Source organism: Haliotis rubra, unplaced genomic scaffold, assembly GCF_003918875.1.
Source record: "Haliotis rubra isolate DU_JTF1 unplaced genomic scaffold, ASM391887v1 Scf1377, whole genome shotgun sequence".
Classification (NCBI taxonomy): Eukaryota; Metazoa; Mollusca; class Gastropoda; order Lepetellida; family Haliotidae; genus Haliotis; species Haliotis rubra.
In genome coordinates this window covers 138,658-161,587 of record NW_025765311.1, presented here as the reverse complement: position 1 = coordinate 161,587, position 22,930 = coordinate 138,658, and the positions used below count along the sequence as shown (strand labels likewise).

The 22,930-nt window shown below is 39.1% G+C and overlaps 2 protein-coding genes across 3 annotated transcripts; one reads left to right on the top strand and one right to left on the bottom strand.

The window, feature by feature from the left end:
• Positions 1-136: 136 nt before the first annotated feature.
• Positions 137-4,203, bottom strand: LOC124268381 (zinc finger and BTB domain-containing protein 17-like). Of its 2 annotated transcripts, XM_046703350.1 has the most exons (2): positions 1,529-4,203; positions 137-288 (listed from the first exon to the last, which is right to left on the bottom strand). In XM_046703350.1, coding segments are annotated over exons 1-2 (2,571 nt in total). In that variant the 5' UTR covers positions 4,098-4,203; the 3' UTR covers positions 137-286. The 2 variants fall into 2 exon arrangements, with proteins under 2 accessions (XP_046559306.1, XP_046559305.1); XM_046703349.1 differs by lacking the exon at positions 137-288 and having other exon boundaries at positions 313-4,203.
• A 2,165-nt stretch (positions 4,204-6,368) lies between these two features.
• On the top strand, positions 6,369-18,835 carry LOC124268380 (integral membrane protein GPR180-like). Its single transcript, XM_046703348.1, is given in 10 exon segments — positions 6,369-6,793; positions 8,022-8,159; positions 9,385-9,496; positions 9,498-9,592; positions 10,361-10,541; positions 11,343-11,392; positions 12,605-12,759; positions 15,414-15,605; positions 16,848-16,926; positions 18,385-18,835. Coding segments are annotated over 10 exon segments (1,302 nt in total). The 5' UTR covers positions 6,369-6,645; the 3' UTR covers positions 18,537-18,835.
• The last annotated feature ends 4,095 nt before the right edge of the window (positions 18,836-22,930 follow it).

The window sequence follows — 22,930 nt, the reverse complement described above, 5'->3', positions numbered from 1 at the left end:
AAGTGAGTGAGTGAGTGAGTGAGTGAGTGGAGGAGAGGAAGGAAGCAAGCAAGCAAGCAAGCAAGCAAGCAAGCAATATCACAGCAGGGGACACCAGAAATGGGCTTCACACATTGTACCCGTGTAGGGAATCGAATCCGGGTGTTCGGCATGACAAGCGAACACTTTAACCTCTCGGCTACCCCACCGCCCCTTGAACCATTAGCTTAATCCACATAGGTATTAATATTTCAAAATGTTCCGATGTCTTGGAGCAGACTTGTCAACTATTCCTCCAGGAGCAACTTTCTGAAATGAAGACAAAATGTTTGATAATGTATCAGTGTTTAATGCTAAATAAAGTTGCATATGTTTTTATACATGAGGACAACATGCCAGAGTATTGCATAGTCAAAAGGACTCATTAATAGAGTATTTGACATATGCTAAGCTCTTCCAAAGATTCCTGAAGTAACGCTGAAGGGGTCTTTGTCAGCATGGGTTTTACAGTGCGTGAGTGAGTGAGTGAGTTTAGTTTTATGCAACACCATATAGCAATATTTCAGCTATATGGTGGCGGTCTGTAAATAAACGAGTCTGGACCAGACAATCCAGGGATCAAGAGCATAAGGGTTTTACAGACATGTACCCAAAGTATGTTTCTATATATTACAGAAACATAGCCTAGCCAAAGACAGAATATAGACATGTACCTAAGGACTATTCCATTACGAATTGTGCTGTTTTCTTGATCAGAACTGTCATATTAAATTCAAATGCATTCGATTGTGTTTCATATGAAACATACACTGTAACAAATGATTCACGATGCAATCAGCTGACAGAAAACTACATATGTTTTCGGCTTTGGGCTGTAAAATATGGACTTGTCTGTCGTTTAAGCTACCAGGTACGTTCTGTATGTTAACTTTGTCTAGGGTATATTTCTGTACACAGAAACGTACCTAGGGTACATATCTGTAGTACCTGTACTGACACCGACTCCTTCAGCTGAAGTAACCCATACGAACAGTTCTAAATGCTGCAAGTCATAGATCATATCACTGACAAAAGAGTATAAGAAATACTGACGCATATATGCTTCTTAACATAATTACATGCGAGCTCTTTCAAGACAGAGTCTTTTGGTTCCCTGAGTGAATGGGTGAGTGAGTTTAGTTTTATGCTGCTTTTAGCATAATTCTAGCAATAACGTGGCAGGGGACACCAGAAATAGGCTTCACACTTTGAACCCATGTGGGAATCGAACCCGGGTCTTCGGCATGACGAGCCAACGCTTTAACCACTAGGCTACCCCACTGCCATTGGTTCCCAGAGACAAAACTTAAATTAGCAAAAGGTTGAGAATAAATACTACTTCTAACATTAGTATCAGTGTAAAATCATGATCTACAAATGAACTAACACTGTATGAAAGTCTTAGCATTCTTGCAAACTGTCACCATGACAACAGTCACCAGTGGTTACATTCACTCCTTCATAATAACAGTAATTTCTCCCATATTGTTGTCCATTTCAACTTGCTTACAAGCATCCTCAGGAGCATCCAATCCCATCTCCTCGTTGGCACTGTTTGTAATGGTAATAACACTAGGAGTTTCTGCATCCATAGCATTGCTTGTTTCCATAGCAACAGCATTAGAACCGTCAACAGTTGTCAAAGTAACAGAGCCTGAGTTTTCTTGCAAGGATTGCTCAGCTGCCAACAGTAGACTGGCAATGTCATGCACAACAGCATTAGATGACTCCATATCAATGTTCTCGCCACCCTGAATCACGTAATGTATAGTGTTGTCTTCATTTGAAATCTCCACTAACACCGAGGCGGCTGTTGAAATGTCTTCCTCTTGAGAGACAGCATCAATTTCAATGTTACCATGCTCTGATGGAACGACCGTGAGAACAGCATCCTGTAAATCATTGTTGATGTCAGAACTTTTCTTGTCAATATCAATCACGTTAACTGCTTGATTGACAGGAATAACAGTCATTTGTTTGTCAGTTGAATGTACTTCAACAAGCTGCAGATCACTAGTTTCCGGTACCATATCATGTGCCTTTGCCAGATGTCGAGCAAGAAATACCTTCTCAAAAAATCCATGTTTGCAATATTCACACTGGTAAGGAAATATGTTAGAATGAGATGTCTGCACATGTTCCACAAGCTGAGCTTTGTAACAAAAACAATCCTGACAATATGGGCAACTAAATAACTCCTCATTTGGCTTGTTGTATTTGCAAGACTTCTCTCTTGGATTTACAACTTTGAAATCGACATCGTTATGTACATGGGCCATGTGTTCTTCGAGCTGCTTGGAACGCATGAATTTCACTTGACATATTGAACATGTAAATGGGTACAAATTGAAATGAATCTTAAGCACATGTGCATGCATTGTACCTTTCTGGTTAAATCCCTTGCCACAATAGGAACAGTGGAACTTTTCAGTTCTAGGAGCATGGACCACTCGCACATGTCTTTGAAAATTGCATTCGAAGTTGAATTGTTTTCCGCACACTTGACAAACTATCTTCTTACCATTAATATCATGTATCCGAGAATGTCGGTTCAACTGGGCTTGTCGGTAGAACATTTTCCCACATTCTTTACAAGTCACGTTACGTTTCTGTTCATGAACTTCTTCGATGTGTTGTTTCAGTGTGATGGCTTGCTTGAACACGGATGAACATAGATGACATAAATGACTTTCATCATTCAGATGTATCATTCGGATGTGGTTCCGGAGAAACTGGAGATTCTTAAATACTTTACCACAAATTGTACACTGCGACATTGTCTGGGAATGCTCCCTGTCCTCGTGAATCTGGAACTGGGAACGATTGGCAAATGTCACATTGCAGGTGGAGCAAGTAACTTGTTTCAGTGGTACAAGTTCTTGTAAGTATTCCTCAATATCTTTTTCATTCATGTGGAATTTTTTAACGTGAGTATCAACACCAGTGAAATCACAAAATCGTTTTCCACAGTATTTGCACACAGCTGTTTTTTGCACATTCCTTTTTCGGCGTTCCTTAGAATATACATTTCCCATTGCAGCAAGGATTTTCTTTCTCTCAACACTTTTCTCTTTAGCTAAACAGGAATCTTTGAATTTCTTAAGCATTTTCAAGGATCCACGAAGGTTTGACTTTTTCTTTTGTCTGTAGATCAAATGTCTTGGAGTTTGACATTTTAGTTTACTATTTTCAACATCTGAGGCCTGTTCTGTCCCATCAACAGTCTGGACCTCACCATTTTTTGTTTCATGGGCGAGGTCTAAGGAATCACCCTGAATATTTTCAACAACTGTTGCCTCTGAGTTGTCTCCCTTGAACGCAACATAATCTTCAGAATCATCCTCTTCTTCCAGATCATCATCATCATCTTCGTCTTCAATGTTTATCTTTCCACGAACAGCTTCCATAACAGCCGAAGAAAGTTTAACACCTCTTAAACCATATCTTTTCTTTCCTAATTCAGTTTCATGAGGGTGTTGAAAACCTGGTAAGATGATGGAATTCCCTTTCTCTTCATTCACAACTTCTGAAATCTTTCTCTTTGGTTTCCTTCCTCTTTTCTTTGGCTTAGGTTTTTCTGCTTCTATTTCTGGAAGGTTTAGGGGTGTCATTGTTACCTGACTGTCATGACCTGAGCTTGAAGGAAGATTCTTGTGCATATTTTCAGTTGGACACGTCAAGTCATCTGTGCCCTGTTCAGATGAGACACTTTCGGTTTTAAGTATAATTTCATTGTTAAGTTTACCATCGTCAACTTCATGACCGTCTTTCATCAATTCTGTGCATTTTTCAACGTCTTTTTGCTTTTTCCCCAGTCCTTCAGAAAAACATTCTACCTTTTTTGCTTCACTAATGGCGAACCTGATAGAACGTTTGGCATAGATAACGCTTATACCACTCATGGTAAAAGTGATTGTGTTGTCCTGAGTCTTCATGTTAGTTCTAATATACATTTTGTCTGTTCCATCAATAGAATGTCCCTCCCATTCCTCTATCTCTCCTGAAGACTTTAAACAGCCTCTCAGGAGTTCGCACGGAAGAGACATTGTTATGGAATCTACTGCTAGCGTATCGTCCATTGTTCATAGGCGAAAAAGACACCTGGACGTATTTTGTGTTAAAAATTGCATAAAATATTCCAAAAATACATCACTCGGTTGACTTTGGATGGAAATGTTCAAACAGGAAGAGGTACATTTACGTCTCTCTGAGAGAAGAGTTCTCGTTCGCGTTGCTTTTTCGTGTTGGGGCCCTGTTAGGGACTTGACCGTGTGCAATGTAAACGCACAGGCTGTAGGTGAATTCGTAGACTAGACTGGACCAGACCAGAAGTGATTATCAAAATTAATATGTTTACAAAATAATATTATTCAATTATTTATACACGTCTCCGAAATCACCGTCTACGAACCAGTTTGGGCTACGAATCCACCGCGTCTACGAACTGGTTACGAATCCACCGCGTCTACGAACTGGTTCAGCCTACGAAAACACCGTCTCCCAAAGCATACAAGTCCTGAGTGATATACCCTCATATATGGTATTTTGACGTTTGTATGTTATTGTATTGTATTGTATTGGTGATACCTTTTACATGTATGAACCACTTGATGTAAGACAAATTATCTCATCTCATCTTCAGTGGATTTGAAAAACAAAGCGTCGCAAATCTTCCAGGTTTAAGCTTAGGGTGGGGCTGTGTGACATACAGGTGATTGTGTCTGTATACATATCAATGAAATAAACCCACAATATTATCGTCTGCTTACAAATTTTCGGACATATTTCGTTTTCGGACGTAATGAGTGTGTTTAATGATGGGGGTCGCCCATTTTGTTCTGGGGAGGTTGGAGGGGTGGGGTCAAAAGTCAAAATGGCCACAGGCCCACAACCCCTAGTCAAAATGGCCATACCAAAAAGTCAAAATGACCATAGAAAAAGTCAAAATGGCCATACATTATTATTTTTGCATATATATGAGTATTGTTCTAGAAATGCTTTCTTAATTGATACTTTGAGATTGCTACTTATTTCATATTTTGAGATGTTTTGACAAACACACACACACACACACACACACACACACCCCTGTACTCTGAGATGTTTGGGGTCTGTACAAGGACGGTAAGCTGAGCCCTGTGGAGCTTCTCCGCTTGTGTCCCCAGCTGACTGGACCAGTGGAATGAGCTGTTTCTGACTTGATCAGAGCTCCAGATAAGATTTAGCTCGTGTGGGTACTGTACCCACTGTATTTTTTTGGAGTGCGTATTATGAATGTTGAGTGGGTATTTCTTTTCCGTTACCAACTGCTTTCAAGCATGTGCGTATTTCAGTCATTTTACTCACCTAAGTATTATGTGACTGAGTAAGTTTACTAAGCAGGTATGTTCTGCCTTATGACTATGCCATACCTAATCAAAACCAACTTAAATATAATGGAAATGAGTTCATAAAAAATCCCTCATCCTAAATGGACAGTATAGCACTTGTCCTATACTAACAGTACAACTTGATAGCAATCGATGTCTTTTTCATTACGCAGGCGATTTTTATAAATGTATTCCGTACGCATTTGTTTTAAACTTTTTGCGTATCTAACATTTTAAATGCGTAATTGGTACGCAACAATTATTTTTCAATACGTAATTGGAAATTTTATATGCGTATTTTACCCGGATACGCAGCTTATCTGGGCCTCTGACTTGATGTAACTGATCTACATGGATGTCATGTAGTAGTAAATAGTACAAAAGTACTTGTACATGAAGAAAGAATCTACATATATATGTCTTGTTATTTGTTAACAAATTGATTTGTGGATGTGTGATAAACATCAAGTTTTGTCTGATATATAACTTCTTTTGTCATTTTTACACCTTGACGATATCAAATAATTCAACATGGGAGGTCATTCACATTGAACATGCTTCTCCATAAACATCATCATCAGCCCCCAGCTATATTAATTATGAACGGTTCTATCAGTGTTTTCTCGGGCTATTGTGTCAAACAAGATTGTTTATTCTTGAACGATGGTTTGTTCTTTGGAGAATGTTATCATATTGAGTTAGTGACATATTTTACAATTGTACATGCGTTAATCCTGACAACAACGGATGTCCTTAAGTGTCCGAAAACCAGTAACACGAGAATAACATACCATCAGGTATTGTGCAGGTCTTTTCATAATACCAGAGACCATATAATAGAGGGTCTATTATATGGTCTCTGATAATACTTATATCTAACCCTTTATGCAACCCTTAACAGGCCTCCAAACAAAATGTGACAGAGTTGTCTCCCTGGATATTGCCGCACATGGGTTTTGTTACGACTGCTTTTCATTATTTGTGACATATGGTTTTGAGCAAATCAGAAGCTTTGTGACTACAATGAGTACAGCAATTACAGGAACATAACTTATCCATTAATATATTGAAGGCTGACATTTACAGTCCGCAACTAAGAAAATCGATGCACGTGTCATTTACGACATCTCACACGTAAGATGCAAGATGTCAACACCAAACTTGAACGCAATAAGTAAACGTCACAGATGAAACTTTTTAGCGTGACTTTGGTGGAAGTAACTGACATAACAACATCACAGAGCCTTAATCAAATTATATGATGAACTTTAATTATGTTTCATGCCTTTTTATTCTGACATGTGTGAAGGTTCACGTTCTAACTGCCAAAACTGTGAAGGGAGTCTTCAGCACTCTCGTAGCCAAATCAGAAGTTGGACAATACATAACTACATTCTGTTTCCATGGTAATGTTTTCCTCTGATATTCAATTAGTGATGATATGCAGACATACTCGTTAAGGCGCATGTTTTGTTTCCGAAGTGATGTTTATTACCAGGATTCGTATTTTAGCTGAAATGAAAAGTAATGGTTGAGGGTATATGGATGTGTTTTGTTGTGAACGACAGTTTTTGGATATCACCAATACCGCCTGTGTGTCTAGACATTCTTTAAACATCATGACTAACTGTATAAGAAAGATTTCTGCCCGTAACCCCCGTATTTTTTTAACCATTATATGATTAAGAATATACACCCATATGTTTATTTTTTATAAACAGCCTATACCTAACCCTAAACCTAACCCTAAACCCTCGAAATAATCCTTATTAATAAAATACATTTCAAGCAGGGGTTATGGGCGGAACCTAACCACTGTATATTTACTATGATTTTGTGAGCAAAGTAACTCATTTGACAAATGAGTGGATCTCTGTTTACCATCTTATCATACTTAAATTGGGGTAAATAAACATGAAGTATGATCGCACAAGTACGTGTGATATGTATACAAAGTGTGTCCACATGTAACTCCTGAATGGGCCACTGAACCCATCACAGATTCATGAGATTAAATTTTCCATTTATAGAAGTTTCAATGGAAAGACTTCCGCCCGTATCCTCCCTTGAATTTCATTCTTGTCAAAAATTATATCACCTGAATATATATTCCTCATCTGATAAGGATGAGTTTGAACATGTTTCTTTAATTGTATCTTAACATACTGGGAGACATATTCAACTTCTAAAAATGCCACTCAAAGAAATTTTTCTTTATCGTTAAAATCTAGGGGAACAGCTAGAAGAAATTAGACAAACTGAACTAGAATGTACCATGTCATTGTTACATGCTCCTGTTGGTTGTTGTTGTTTAATGTCACACTCAATTAGAATGAGTCTTCAGCAACCCATGCTTGTCGTAAGAGGCGACTGACAGGATCGGGTGGTCAGGCTCGCTGACTTGGTTGACCTATGTCATCGTGTCCCAGTCGCCTAGATGGATGCTCATGCTGTTGATCACTGGATTGTCTGGACCGCTGCCATATAGCTGGAATATTGCTGAGTGTGGCGTTAAACAACAACCAACCAACTAAATACTAGTTGACATAAAAAGTATTAAATTAGTGTCTTTCCATCATAACAGTGTTTGAGTTTGCAGGATGGCATCTAAACTGATTGGTTTATGTTCTCCAGGTAATGCTCTGGTCACATTCAAGACGAACACGACCAGTAATGCTCCTCCTACTCTGTACATGTACATCAGCGATGACTGGTACGATGCCGTGGAAGACCTTGACTGTAAACGGAGACTGGGCAAAGCTCGGCTCTGGCGTGAGTATAATACAGATGCTGTGAAGGTTTTAGTGATGTGACAGCGGGTCGGCTTTAACGCTGCTGTAGCCACTATTCCAGTTACATTACAGCGTGTCGACTTAATATTAGAGCAGAGCAAATTGAGGCAGGTCTTCGGGTGTTTACCACTTCAGTAGAACCCTTTAGCATGGAAATGGTGATGACAAAAATAGACATGGAGATCACAGTTTTATGATGTGCTCAAGGAGCGGAATTCTGACCTGTGGGGGCGATGGGTTAGCCCAGTGGTTTAAGTGTTTGCTCATCACGCCGAAGACCTGGGTTCGATTCCCACATGGGTACAATGTGTGAAGCCCATTTCTGATGTCCTCCGTCATTATATTGCTGGAATATTGCTAAAACCAGCATAAAACTCCACTCACTCACTTTGGCCTGTGAATTATGTCACCTTGAAAACTGGTCTGTCTGGGCTTTGAAGTTTTCAGAAGTTATGACACTGTAAATAATCGAATCTGGACCAGACAATCCAGTGATCAACAGCATGAGCATGGATTTGTGCAATTGGGAACCTATGACATGTGTCAACCAAGCCAGCGAGCCTGACCATCCGATCCTGTTAGTCGCCTCTTACGACAAGCATGGGTTGCTGTAGGTACATTCTAACCCGGACCTTCACGGGTTTGTACTTGCATAGACTTACGCTGGTTTTATAGTGCTAGCCCACTGAGATAATATGTTGCAGTGAATCATGAATACCCCACTCAGACACATTATACTGACTCCGAGCCTGACAGTCCTTGTTGTACTCATTGATGCTGAGCACCAGGCAGGGATCAACAAGTACCACATTTTAACACTGACAAGGACAGTGAACTTAAAAAAACTTCAGATTTCACGTCTTTATTGCCTGCTTAGGCACAAATGCTTGACCCAAATGAAATATGAAAGAAGTAGTGATAGGCTAAGTCGTGAACTAAACAAATATTATCAGCCAATTGTGGAGATAATTTCCCAGGGCAGCTGGTGGATTGTTGTACTTAAACGGGATGTTAGTCACAAAAGGGCAGTTGGGAACATTGCTTGTCAGTTTAGTTATTCATTATAGCAATATTAAAGGTCTATTCCCAACTCACCAGCTGCATGCACTCATATTGTTATATAACCACAGCAAGTGCAATAATGTTTACCCCATTCCTCCTGACCTCAATCCACCCAAGACACACTCCATCCTCTTCTATTTCAGACGAGTTGAATACAACATCCGGCAACTTCACCGTCGCTCACTCCATTCGCCCCCGCATCTGGCACATCATCTACGCCGACAGCTACACCTGCCAACCAGGGCGCCCCCCCACTTGTGGAGCAGCCCAACTTCATACAGTTTGAAATGCAGCTGCTGAATCCGGACTCGCTGGGAAATCCAACAGAACATTTCGGTGATGAAGAGACAGGTATGTGTGAGAAACCTAAATTTCACCCATTAATACCTTGATTCTGACGCCTTCCATCACAGTCATTTGAAATATTGGATGTAGTTCTACAAAAGAACTGTTAGAACTACCTGTCGTGTTTCAGAAATGGACTTACTCACATTTCGTGTTGCATTCCAAGTTTTGTATATCACAGGGGAGATAACTGGACATTAAAGATGTGTATGGAAAGCACAGCATGGTTTTTTAATGAAACTTACGTAACTGCTATATGATAACGTTATTAACATAAATGCCCTTCTTGTCAAGGAGGCCCTCAACTCAGCAATACAACATATTAGTGGTATACAGCTTCTAATCAGAAACAGACACTGCCAGAAACAGACACCGCCAGAAACAGACACTGTCAGAAACAGTCATAATAAGATTACAGTCAGAAACAGACATTCAGGAATGACACAGTCAGAAACCAACACAGTCAGAAACAGGCACCGAAATAGTCAGAAACAGACACAGTCAGACATGACACTGTCAGAAACAGCCAGTCAGAAACGACACAGTCAGAAACAGATACAGTCAGAAACACCCAGTCAGAAACGAACACAGTCAGAAACAGATACAATGAGTAATTACTCTTGGTATCATTGTACTTTTGTTTTAATCTTTTCATACATATTTGTGTGCAAGCAATTCAGACGTGTTTGGATAATGTTGATTTGTTTGTACATGCTTTAAATACACAGCTTATCTGGAGGTCTGCATGTTATAGTTTACTATATTTCTGTTCAGGGCTGCTGCGGTTTTACCAGTTGTTGACACTAGCATACTTCGTTCTGGCCTGTATTTTTGCCCCTCGACTTTGGTCCACGTTAACTAAAGGTGGGCCGATGCAACTAGTCATACAACTACTCACAGTGTCTATATGTCTTCAGACGGTTGGGTCATTTCTCATGACACTGCATCTCTCAAGGTGAGTCATAAGCATCCTGCATACAGTCTTCATCCTCTGCCTTGAACTTTCAATATTCACTATCCACCATTCTCTTCCTGCAGAGGTTACTTGTCATATCTTCCTACGAACCTCTGTTCTAATACGGCCCTTTCATGGTGCGAGTGTTCAGGATTCGTGATTGGTTGCAATCAGATTTAGTTGTGCAATCAGCGACATTGTTTCAAAAGTGATCATTAGCAAGGCCTCGGTAATTTCCGTATGCTTCTGGAAAACTAGAACCTCTTCACCTGTGCGATGCGCAAACGTTTCTTCTTGACAGAACTCAGTGATGTAATGGCGGATCAATGGCGTCTCCATTTTATATATTTGTGGCCCCACATTTGCTTGTATTAGTCAGGTTGGAGCTAAGTCGATGTTACACATTTTCTGATTGGATAGAAAGAAGGGAGATAATTGGTGTTGCGATTTTTGGCCGATAGGGGATTTTACGAGAACTGGGAAATATGGCCGTATTAGAACAGAGGTTCGTAGGAAGATATGACAAGTAACCTTTGTGGGAAGAGAATGCCTATCCACATGAACAAAGCATTCATCTTACATTAATAAATGTAATTGGCCAGTTCCAAATGGAAAGAATGAGGACAGCATCATTATGTGGTTGGATGTGTTTATTCCCCATGTTGTCTCTGAATGCTTTGCCACCAGAATCAAGTTCTGTTTAGCTGATGTTTGATTTCTGAAACTGAAAATGTCCGTTATTTTTAGCAGTGTCCTTGAGCAGACATTTTGGTAATCTGTTGTTTTTTTGTGTGTTGTCAGATATCACCATGATGGGACTGGCTCACCATTCATGGAGCTTCTGTCAGAATGTGAGTTGACAATTTGTGTTCCACTTCATTTCATTTATTCCATACCATGGTGTACTAACTGATCTAACGGTTAATATCTTACAACTGTTAGGAATACACCAACGAGAGTTAACATACTATGGTCAAATCACGGGCTGTGTCTTGACAAAGCATTGTTTCGCAATAAAAAATGTTGCAAATCTTACAGGATGCTCTTGTATAGAAACAAGAGTCATGACTCAAACCTAGATTTTGTAACCAGCATTCTAAGATGCCTAGCGGTTAGAACAATCGAAAAAAAAAATACATTATCAGACAATAATGGTATAGTTTTTTGATGACGTAACAATAGAATGACGTTATCCCGTCACTGCGCCATTCTAGTGTGCCCCCTCGTAATCGAACCATTTTACATTACGTCACAATGTAAGCGACGTCACGATGCATGTCAGTTGTCATCGCCTCGTACGGCCTCCTACATTAAACTACACCGTTGCATCCAGTTTCTTGGTTTGCTGCTGCTTCACGCAGCTAACATCACTGGTGGAAACATTACGTTTATGTTTTACGACGGTTAAAATGTATCATTTCGACTCACAAGTTTTCAGCGCCCCGGTAACGTTCGCAATGTTTACATTCCCACAATGCAATCGTGGAATGTCGCTTGACTACCCAACTTCCTCTGGATGTACTGATCTAAACTTACGTTGGTAGTAGAAATGCAACGTTCATATTGCCCCATATGGTTTATGTTAATAACAGATGTAATTAAAATAATTCAGAGAAGATATTTAATCCGAACGTAAACCGTCATCAAACTGTTATCATTTGTTTTTTTCTGGTAACGTTCGTCTTAACGTAGGGGGCAGACACATCAATAGAACAGCGCGCCAGTTAGCCCTGTGCGAGGATTCTTAATTTAGGTCACAGACACCGTCGTTTGTTTTCTGCCTTAAATTAATCGTAATTATCCTTAGAAAGTATTAAATTTGGCATCTTAGAAAAGAAATACAGTTCGCAAGCGTCCTCGTGCTTTAACTATAATAGTTCAGGGCAAAAGTGTGTTTTATTACACTATACATGGTGGTAGAGCGAAGTGTATTTCTTAATTGAGAAATGTAATGATTCATTATCGCAGCTGTATCGATACAATAGTTGTTCTGCTGAACTGATCATGTTTGCAACAGGAGGATGACATGTTTCTGACATGATAACAACATGTTTGTGTTTCAGTCTTCGATGTGTTGTCTCAGTTCGCTATGCTGTATATGCTGTTAAGTCTGTCCCTGGGGTGGACGCTGGCCAGCACTCACTGCCGTTACTCCCATCTCAAGGCCATCAGTCGTAAACCCGCTGCCAAGGTCGTCGCTGTTCTGGCTGTCCTGCAGGTATGTCGAGTTGTCAGATAAATTGGAAGTCTCACTAGTATCAGCCATAGACAGACAGACAGACAGACAGACAGACAGACAGAATTTATTCAATTTTTAAGGCCTCAGGCCCATACAACATACATAAGAGTTTGGGTAAAGATTTATGCATGCATAATAACAGTTACATTGAAAAATATTAATAATGCGGTGTTAATTGTGTAGCTTTAAGACATTACTGAGATATTTTCCGATTTGTTTAATAGTCTTTATGTTTTCGGTAGACATCAGGTTTATGAAGTGGTTGAGTGTCGGTGGATAGCTGTTATGAGGGAAGCAGAGTTGTCGTTCTTGGCTGTACTTGTCACAGACCATCATTACATGATATTCATCCTCAATAAGAGATATATTATTAGTATAGCAATAGGTGCACAGTCTTTCTTCACGTGGGGTATTGGAGTGTCGCCCAGTTTCTATGGCTAGTCTGAAGTTGTTGCATCTAAATCTTGCAATGGCTATTTTATAGTATAATGGTATTTCAGGTGAAAGCAGATATTTTTCAGCATTCAGTAGTGACTTGTGCTGTGAGTAATAATTGCATTTGGAAGATTCTGAAAGAGATAAGTGCCAGTTCTGAGTCAGACAGTCTTGTAATCTTTGTTTAAAACTATATATAAAAGCTTTTGTATCCCAAATGTACTGGCTTATCCACACAAAGCCAAATCCATATTGAAAGAGTAGAGCCCTGATGTGAGTAGCCCATGTCATCTTCCCACAATCATCCAAGGACTTGAGCATGAGATATGCTTGCTGTGGTTGTCTGGTACTCTCCATATGAATAAGCCTGCACCAGTAGCTGACTGCTCTACACATGTAGTAATACTGCAGTGGGGTCTGCCACACTCACCCAGGACCATGTTGTTATTAGTGTTCTTGTTCAGCCTCAGATATTTTCTACAGAATTTGAGTTGAACCTGTTCAATGACTTTACAATACATGTAGTTAGATCCCCATATTTCCGCACCATAGCATAATATAGGAGTTATCATACTATCAAATATTCTAAACAGTTCCTTTAAGTCTAAATATCCACAAGTTTGCTGAAATCTGTTGAGTGAAAATAGAGCTTTAGTGGCTTGTGCTGCTTGGCATAGCTGAGTTTTTGTCCATGATAATTTCGGCGTGAACAATGTTCCAAGATATTTATAAACATTTACAGTTTTGATTTGTTGACCTTTGAAATACCACTTTTCATAGTTTCTGAGAGGGCCTCCTTTCCTGAAAACAATTATCTTTGTCTTGTTCAGGTTTAACTTCATTCCTGTGGCATCACAAAATTCTTCAACTACATTTATTTTTTTCTGTAACTGATTGGCAGAATCTGAAACAGCTGAAACATCATCTGCATACATGAGGCCAACAATATCCGGAGAGTCAGTTCTTAAGAATATGCCTCTTCCACCGGTTTCTTCTATTCTTGTAATAAGCTGATTAATGAAGATTATGAATATCTGTGGGCTTACTATACATCCTTCTCGGGTTCCAACATTGCAATTAAAATAATTTGAAAGACCGTGGTCAGCCATACTCAGATATGGTACCTCTCTGAGTCAAAAACTGACAAACTCACAATAAGAGATTGCCTCAGGGGAACTTTCTCATGAGGCTGTTTTTTAGCTTCTGCACTCTTGGGAAGAGCAAGCAAAGCATTCAGAACAGCATACCTGATTTCTGTGTCTTGAAAAGAAACATGAACTGGCAGTTCTGAATGGAGTACAATAAAGGCTGTGCTAATGAAATTATGGCTATTTTACACACCATTTCTGAAAGTTATGGCATCTACACTCAACGCTGTGTATTGTTGATGTTATATGAATGTTCTCTGTGCATTTGGTTTCTGAAAATCAGAATTCCTGAGTAAAGGCTTTAAAGAATGAAAAACACAAAAACTGTAAAACTGACATGTGACTAAGGGACTGATGGATTTTGATTGTAACATTATGCAGTCTTCCTAACCCATTCAGCCACTGCAGCTGCCACAATTTTAAATTCTCATAGCTGGTAGTCTGGACCACAGACTTTGTGTACCCCACTGATAAGTGTAAATTGGCACGGCTCCCACAGCTGAAAACTATGAACACACAATGCCATTTAGGAAGTGGTCAAATGTAGAACTTTTTTATATTTGGGATGATACTTTGTCAGTGAAAAACAGATGCTAGTCCTTTTATTGGGTTGAGACCCATATGGGATTTGAACCCACACCCTCACAGTAAGGCACCTAATCTCCAACACACAAAGTCAGACGCCTAACCCATTCAGCCACCGGGGCTTCCACTGAAATGGAAGTCAGACAACTGGTAGTCTAGGCTGTGGACTTTGTGTACCCCTCTGATGTGTAAATAGGCACAGCTCCCACAGACAAATCTACACAATCCCACGAAATCAAATCTACATTTGTGAGTTCTATTATCACAACCATAACATTTATTTTTAGGGCTTTAGCGTGTAGAAAATAGGCTCTGCATGTACAATCAATGTCACTCACTGTCAAACACTCCCAACACTCACATTATGTTTTAGAGTGTGGGTACCACAATGGCGATGTATTGCAATACAGTTTATTTGGCAATACACAGCCCTACTTATGTACTATGCCGCTTCTGTTTTTTCAGGGAGGTTTGTTTCTGTGGGAGCAGTACAATGACAGCTACACACGGACGTACCACGCCCACAGGAGTCGGGCGGGGACAGCCCTGGTGGTGCTCCGCATCCTGTTGGCCGGCATGTTTGGATGGAATCTCTACACAACCATTAAAGCTGAGAGAAGTTCATTAAAGCGTGAATTTTATAGTTCTTTTACAAAAGTAAGTTTTGATCTAGTTGTTTACAAGAAACATTTTTGGTATGTGTGTGATATTTTTCTTTGGTGTCTTGTTGTCATGTTTAGTATGGTATGTTTCCACACAACAGTTCATTATCATTCATAACTTTGTATATCGTAAGAAAGGCGACCGCCTCCGTGGTGTAGTGGTTAGAGCGTCCGCCCGGAGAGCGGAAGGTCGCGGGTTTCGATCCCTGACCGCGTCATACCAAAAGACGTTAAAATATGGTACTTGTTGGTCCCTGCCTGGCGATCGGCATTAATGGGTACAACAAGGACTGGTTGGCTTGGAGTCAGTATAATGTGTCTGAGTGGGGTATTCATGCTTCACTGCGGCATGGTATCTCAGTGAGCTAGGACTATAATACCAGCTTCAGTCTGGGCTAGTACAAGCAGCCGCACATACACATACACACGCATGCACGTCATCATATGAGCGAAATATTCTCAAGCACGACGTTAAACCCAATTTCACCTCACCTCACCTCGTAAGAAAGGAGACCCGTGGAGATCTGTCTTCAGATGCGACTAACTCAATCAGGTGGTCAGGCTCGCTGACTCGGTTGACACACATGTCATTGTATGCCACTTGTGTAGAACAATGCTCATGTTGTTGGTCACTGGATTGTCTGGTCCAGACTTGATTATTCACAGACCGCCATTATATAGCTGGAATATTGCTGAGTGCCGCATTAAACAACAACCAACCAAACCAATCCTAACCAACCCCAACCAAGAAAGGTATGATACTTGGATGACAACTTATTCCAAAGCATGATAAAGCATCATGTGTTTCATTATTATTCATCAGCTTAAAAAATGCTAATCAAACAGATCACTTGTGATCATCCCAGATGTTATTGATCTCTTTAGTTACATCATGGGACACAGTGAAATATTGCTGCTCCATTGCTGTCATGTACAGTGAAGCCTCGTTAATCCGGACGGTTGCATTTCTCAGCAAATTCGTCCGGATTTTGAATCGTCCGGACTACTGAATCAAGACCCAAGTTCAAGCAATATATATTCTGTAAAATGTACTTGTCCAAGAGATCACAGTTTGTACAACAGAGTTGTGTGCCTTAGGCGTACCAAAAACCCTTTTTCAGCACCAGAGGCACTGTGGTAAACATTTGAGAACTGCATAATTTAGGTTTGTTGCCCATAGCTTACAAAGCCACTATGTAAACTGCACTGACTCACTAAACTGCACTGTTTACTTCAGGCCTGCATGTTGTGGTTCCTGTGCTATCCTGCCACTGTTACTATAACATGGATATTTCCGGAATACCTCCGCATCAAAGGTAAGATTTAGGGCTAAATTATCGAAAAGTCTTGTAGTTCTCGTGAATGTCAAATTATCTGCCCTTGATTTCTATTTGCTAATTTGATTGGATAATTGCCTCAATGTGGTGGCTAGTCCCATTGATTATGAACAAGTTGGCAAGACATTCAATATTTAAAACAGACTGACTCACTAAAGGAAGCCCTAAATATATTTTTAATGGAAAATATGTGGTCATGACCATAACTGACTGTGTTTGGTTTCTAATTTCAAATTATCTCCCTTACACTTTCACCAATGTTAGCGTTTGATTGGTTGTTAAAATGTTTATGTAGACAATTTGTGATCACATGAACAATGTAAATGGATCAATTGATTAGAATAGAATTACTGAATGAAAGCACTTGAAGTCTGGAGATCATTTGACCACATTCTAAAGGCATTGTGTGTAACCTGGCTAAAATGCACGATAATCGGAAATATTGTCGATAGGAAGAATTATTAATGATTATCAATATGAAAATTGTGTTATCGATGAAAGTTGTAATTTTCTCACACAATATACAAATTTAGCACTGTACTCATGGTCTGCCTTGAAACTGTTCCGGATGCTGTTTTGTTAAGAATCGATAAAAAACATGTCACCACTCACTAATGATGGGAAATATATTCATTTCTTTCATTTTGGTCAATGTTACGGCTCAGATATTTATCGATAATTGATACTTTGTTAATGATTATTGATCTCTATGATATCTATCAGTGTATGAAATAAGGTTCGTCCGAATCGCCCAAGAGACGGGCTAGATTTCTGACAGGTGGTCTAAATTTACAGCTAGCCAGTCCAATGGTCTGGTAAAATATTTAGATGTTCTATACATCTTGAGTAAATTCACAATATCTTGGTGTCTGGTCTGGTTAAATCCATTTCGGGCTGGTAACATTTTGAAGTTACCAGCCCTGATGTCTGGCTGGGTTTTTGGCTTATTTCATACACTGTCTATACCGTTAGTAGTGTTGGGAATTGGTTGAAATCTCACAATTGAGGATTGCTTCATTACCAACAAACAATCATCTAAAAAAAATTGGTTAGTGTAATTTTTCAGATGTCCTATCTAGGTTGTTATTGCAGATATGTATAGCATGATGCAGTTAGCTACTTTAAAGTGATGACTAATATATCATGAACATAAACTTCCTGGAATTTTCAAGAAATATTCAGTCATGACTTTTTAGTTAGTGGAAGAAAAACAAGTTTTCAGGCCCTGAAAACTTAGAAGACATGTTCCATCGTCAAGTGTTTCAAAGACTAAAACAGTAGTTCCAAAATTGTTTGTGTTCAATTATGAGAAAATGTGATTGATTGCTTGGTCGCTTGGTCACTGCGACCAATCTTCGACATTATTTCAATTGATTGGAACACCGCTAATTGTTAGCCAGTCCTAGTAACCTAACTCCTTCTTTGTATTGCAGTTAGTGTTGATGGGGGTGTTGCTTAGCCAGTCCCTGGCCGGGGCGTTCCTGTACAAGCTCTTCCTCTCCAGAAGCCTATACTGGGAAGTGTCCGCCCTCTCCAGCACCCTGCCACTCAGATTTGATAAAACCTTTAGCTTGAAGATGTATTCTTGACACTATGTAGTGTACGTCATTTTGTCATCAGTGTCACTCAATACATAACAAATGATCGTTTCAGTTTCATATCAATGAAGTTGTTGTTTACCATTCAGAGACAAACTGAAACCTCAGAATGCCATGTGATAACTTTTCGTTTTTATGATGATCATACTGGTTTTATGTGTTGTTTTCAAAAGAAGGTTCGAAGGTTGTAGGGGCAGTGAGGTAGTCTAGTGGTTAAAGTGTTTGTTTGTCACACTAAAGACCTGGGTTTGATACCCCACATGGGTACAATGTGTGAAGTCCATTTCTGGTGTCCCCAGCCAAAAAAAAAAAAGCGTGTAAAACTAAACTCACTCACTCAAAGGTTGGAAGTTTCCAAATCCATTTCCTTGACCCAATTGATAGAATAAACAATGTAACCCTGAGGATTGAAAGATATTTCTGATATTTTCACATTGATATTAGCAATTCCAGTGTATTGGTTAGTAGAAACTCTGGAGAAAAGTGTGATTCATGTACTGGCCTAAAATGTAATGTTTTTCTATATTCATGGTTCTAGAAGCAGTCATGTGTCTTTCAACAGAAACACGTACTGGCTATATGTCAGTAATAGAAAAGTATATGACGTTAAGAACAAGTTGTCAAGATAGCACTTTCAAGATCCGAGTGGCTTGTAATAGGGGAGGTGGTCAGTTTGCTGCTTTTTTGAATAGTATCTCAGTGAGATCATAGAGTATACTCTTGATGTAGGAAAGCTTCATCACTTTGGTAGCTCCCAATTTATGCATCATCTTCAGAGCTTTGATTAACCCCAATATTCAGATAGCCTCATGCCAAAAGCTATTTTGTCACTTTGAAGCTATGAAGTGGAAATATGGCTGGAATATGTAAAGTTGATATGGAACATGTTTGGGTTTTTTCATTTGAAGCCAACAATAGATTATGTTGTTTGTCCAGTGTAATTGGGTGGTGCAATTTGAATGGAGATGTGTTTTTGATGTATTCTCAGCTACTCGCAATTGAATCCAAGGCCATTTTTCATCAACTATCCAGGATCAGACCATTAATTACTGGAATATTTTACAGGAATATTATTAACAGGTGTGTGGAAATTAATAAATTGTTCTCTTGACCAGAAACATACACCATGGTACACCATGGTACACCATTTCCTTCATAATCTTTAAAAATGATATTTCTCCACATTAACACCCCAACCAGCCAACCCAACCTCCCTTGATTATCCAGCCTATTATTATATCCCAATTCCATTATAGTAGATATGCTGGATAATCAGGGGTGACATAAAGTGACAGATAACGTAGAAATAATGAATACTGAAAAGAACGATTCTCACAAAATGTGTTTAAAAGATTCAGAAATAATTTATCTTTGACAATAATCTCAGTTCCTGGTTCTATTGAATGAAGAATCCCAGTTGGTGCGGTGCTTGTAGCCATTTCGGCAGATGCAGATGTATATGTCCTTCATCTCACATTTTGTTTATCAAGTTATTGTCATATCAGTAAATATTGGTTGTTGATTATTTACTTTGCATGTTTACAAACTTTGAAGCATGTATTTATTTGGTCCATGCATGTTTATGATATTTGTTTGATATTTACGCTATTTTATACATACAGGTGATCTAGGTTGTGTTAGCTTGAAAGGATGGAGCTTTTCAATACAGTTGCATAGAGGTTCTATAGTGAGCCTTGGCTAGATATAGATTTGTTTTTGTTTGTTACATAGACACAGCCAAACGTAAACGTGTTTAATCAATGTTTACCTCTATCTCAAAAGCTTGAAAAAATTAACATATATCACTGTTCGAAATACCTGCCTGCCCCACTGCCCGGGACGGGTTATTTTAAACACGATTCTCAAATTCACCTGCCGGTTGGGTTAAAATTTGGACATGTATATTAAGATATTCATGATATTTCAGAATAATAAATCATTATTAATTCACTCGTAAAAAATAAATGATGATTTCCAATTAGATGATAAACTACGTCACTTATCAAACCTAAATTATTTGCGGGCAGGTAAGTTTTGGTGAGGGCTGGCAAGTTTTACATCTAACCAGCCCGGTGGTCTGGCTTAATCTTGGGGGAGTTTCATACCCTGCATGTATACCATAATTGTATTTATCATCTTGACTACATTTAGCTAAAAAACTACGCATCCTCGCTAAGATTCCATTCAAGTTCTTCACCTGTTTGGCAATGATATTTTAATGTCATATGGAGCTGTTGGCAGAAGACAGACAATGTTGACACGGAAAAAATAATTTCATGTTTTGTAGGAAGTTTTCTTTTCAGTTAAATGAGCCAAAGTGGCCCAGTGGTGCTGTAACTAGCTGTGTAGAGTCGTGTCCCCTTAACTGCCAGGATTAATTGTTGGTTTGAATCCAAAGTTTTCCAATGAAGCTACTTCATCATACATGTACTTGAATTTGCAATGTATCATATTTTGATAAATAACCTAGACCCAATTTCTAACATTGGTTTGATTCTGTAGTCACCATTGTCTGCTTACACATCGCAAACTTCCCTCAGATTCAAAAAACAAATGAATGAATAGTGAACACTGTATTCCTCACATTGACATGAAAGCAAGGTGCTGTACTGTGACATATGCTCAGTCTTAAAGGTTTAGACATAAATGTATGGCATGTTCAGATCATACTTAAAATGAAGCTATGGTCATGAATGAGGCAGGGTATTAATAGATTTTACACATTAGTCAATGACTTAACCCACTTCTTGGAAGAGTATGACCAGTAGAATTTGTCAGCTAATAATAGTCCAGATGATACCATATAGATCGTCGGAATATCTTGCCATGGTAGTTCTGTAGTTCTACTTGAAAGCTTAGGAACTTGTTCAAGATGGAAACTGGTTATAGATCTATCCTCTGTCATGTACCTCATGATGTTCCTGGGGTGGTAGGGTAGCCTAGTGGTTAAAGCGTCCGCTTGTGACACTGAAGACCCGGGTTCGAATCCCCACATGGGTACAATGTGTGAAGCCCATTTCAGGTGTCCCCAGCCGTGATGTTGCTGGAATATTGCTAAAAGCGGCGTAAAACTAAACTCAGTCAGTCAGTCAGTCATGATGTTCCTGTTGAAAACCTTTTAATGATATGTAAGATATTGGTACACTGAACTTTAATACCATAGGTATAGCAGACCACAGTGTCCCACTGTTCATGTCCTTGTATATATACTACTCACACTTTGATAAGGATCACAATAATTCTTTACTTAAACGTATATTTATAATATGAAATTGTATCCATTTAAAACTGGATAAATATTAATATGGTAACCCTTCTTTAGGCAGACAGCCACTCTATTCTAACCTTATGCACTGGATACATGAGTAACCATAAAAATGGTTTTCGTGGCACCAATTAACCATTTTGATGGATCCAAATCATTGTACGAGTCACTGACAAATAGACAACACCTGTCAATAGCAGGTATAGGATCCGCAAGATGCAATGACATACTGAAACCTAGGAACCATGCTTACATAAGCTTTGATATTTAAACCAAATTTGACCCCACATCATAGTTTTCTGTTGAATGCATGATTTGATCCTCGGCAAAGTGTGAATAGTATATAAGACCATGATCTCAATCTGCAGCCCATGTCGAGGTCGTCAGGGAATGTCATCAAGACATCCAAATGTGTATGTCCTCATCTCAATGTCCTCATACGTGTCCTCTTGTGAAGGTTCTGTACCAATGTTAATATCCTTACGTCGTGTACTTGTCCTCATGATGGTCCTCATGTACATTTCTCCTTGTGACAGTCGTCATGTACCTGTGCCTCAGTCAACATCCAGAGTTCAGGTCCTCATGTGACAGTCCTCATATACCCATGTCCATGTCAACATATACTACTCACACTTTGCTAAGGATCACCAAACTTCATAACTTTACTTAAATGTAGATGTATAATTTGAAATTGTATCCATTCGAAATTGGATAAATAATAATATGGTAACCGCTCTTTAGGCAAACAGTCACTTGAATCTAACCTTATGCACTTGATACATGAGTAAGCATAGAAATTGTTTTCATGGCACCAATCAACCATTTTGCAAATCATGGAACGAGTCATTGACAAGTACACAACACCTGTCTATAGCAGGTATGTGTTCCACAAGATGAAATGACAAACTGAAACCTAGGATCCATGCTTACAATAAACTTAGATATTTAAACCAAATTTGACCCCACATCATAGTTTTCTGTCGAATCCATGATTTGATCCTCAGCAAAGTGTGAATAGTATATTATGTATTATGAGATCTTGAGTGTGTGTCTTTGTGATGACCTGTGTGTACCAATGTCAACACCTTTCTGTGTCTAGGTCAATGTCCCTTTGTCAAGG

Excerpts from the sequence above, each read along its gene's own strand:
- LOC124268381 (XM_046703349.1), bottom strand. The coding sequence starts at position 4,097 with ATGGACGATACGCTAGCAGTAGATTCCATAACAATGTCTCTTCCGTGC.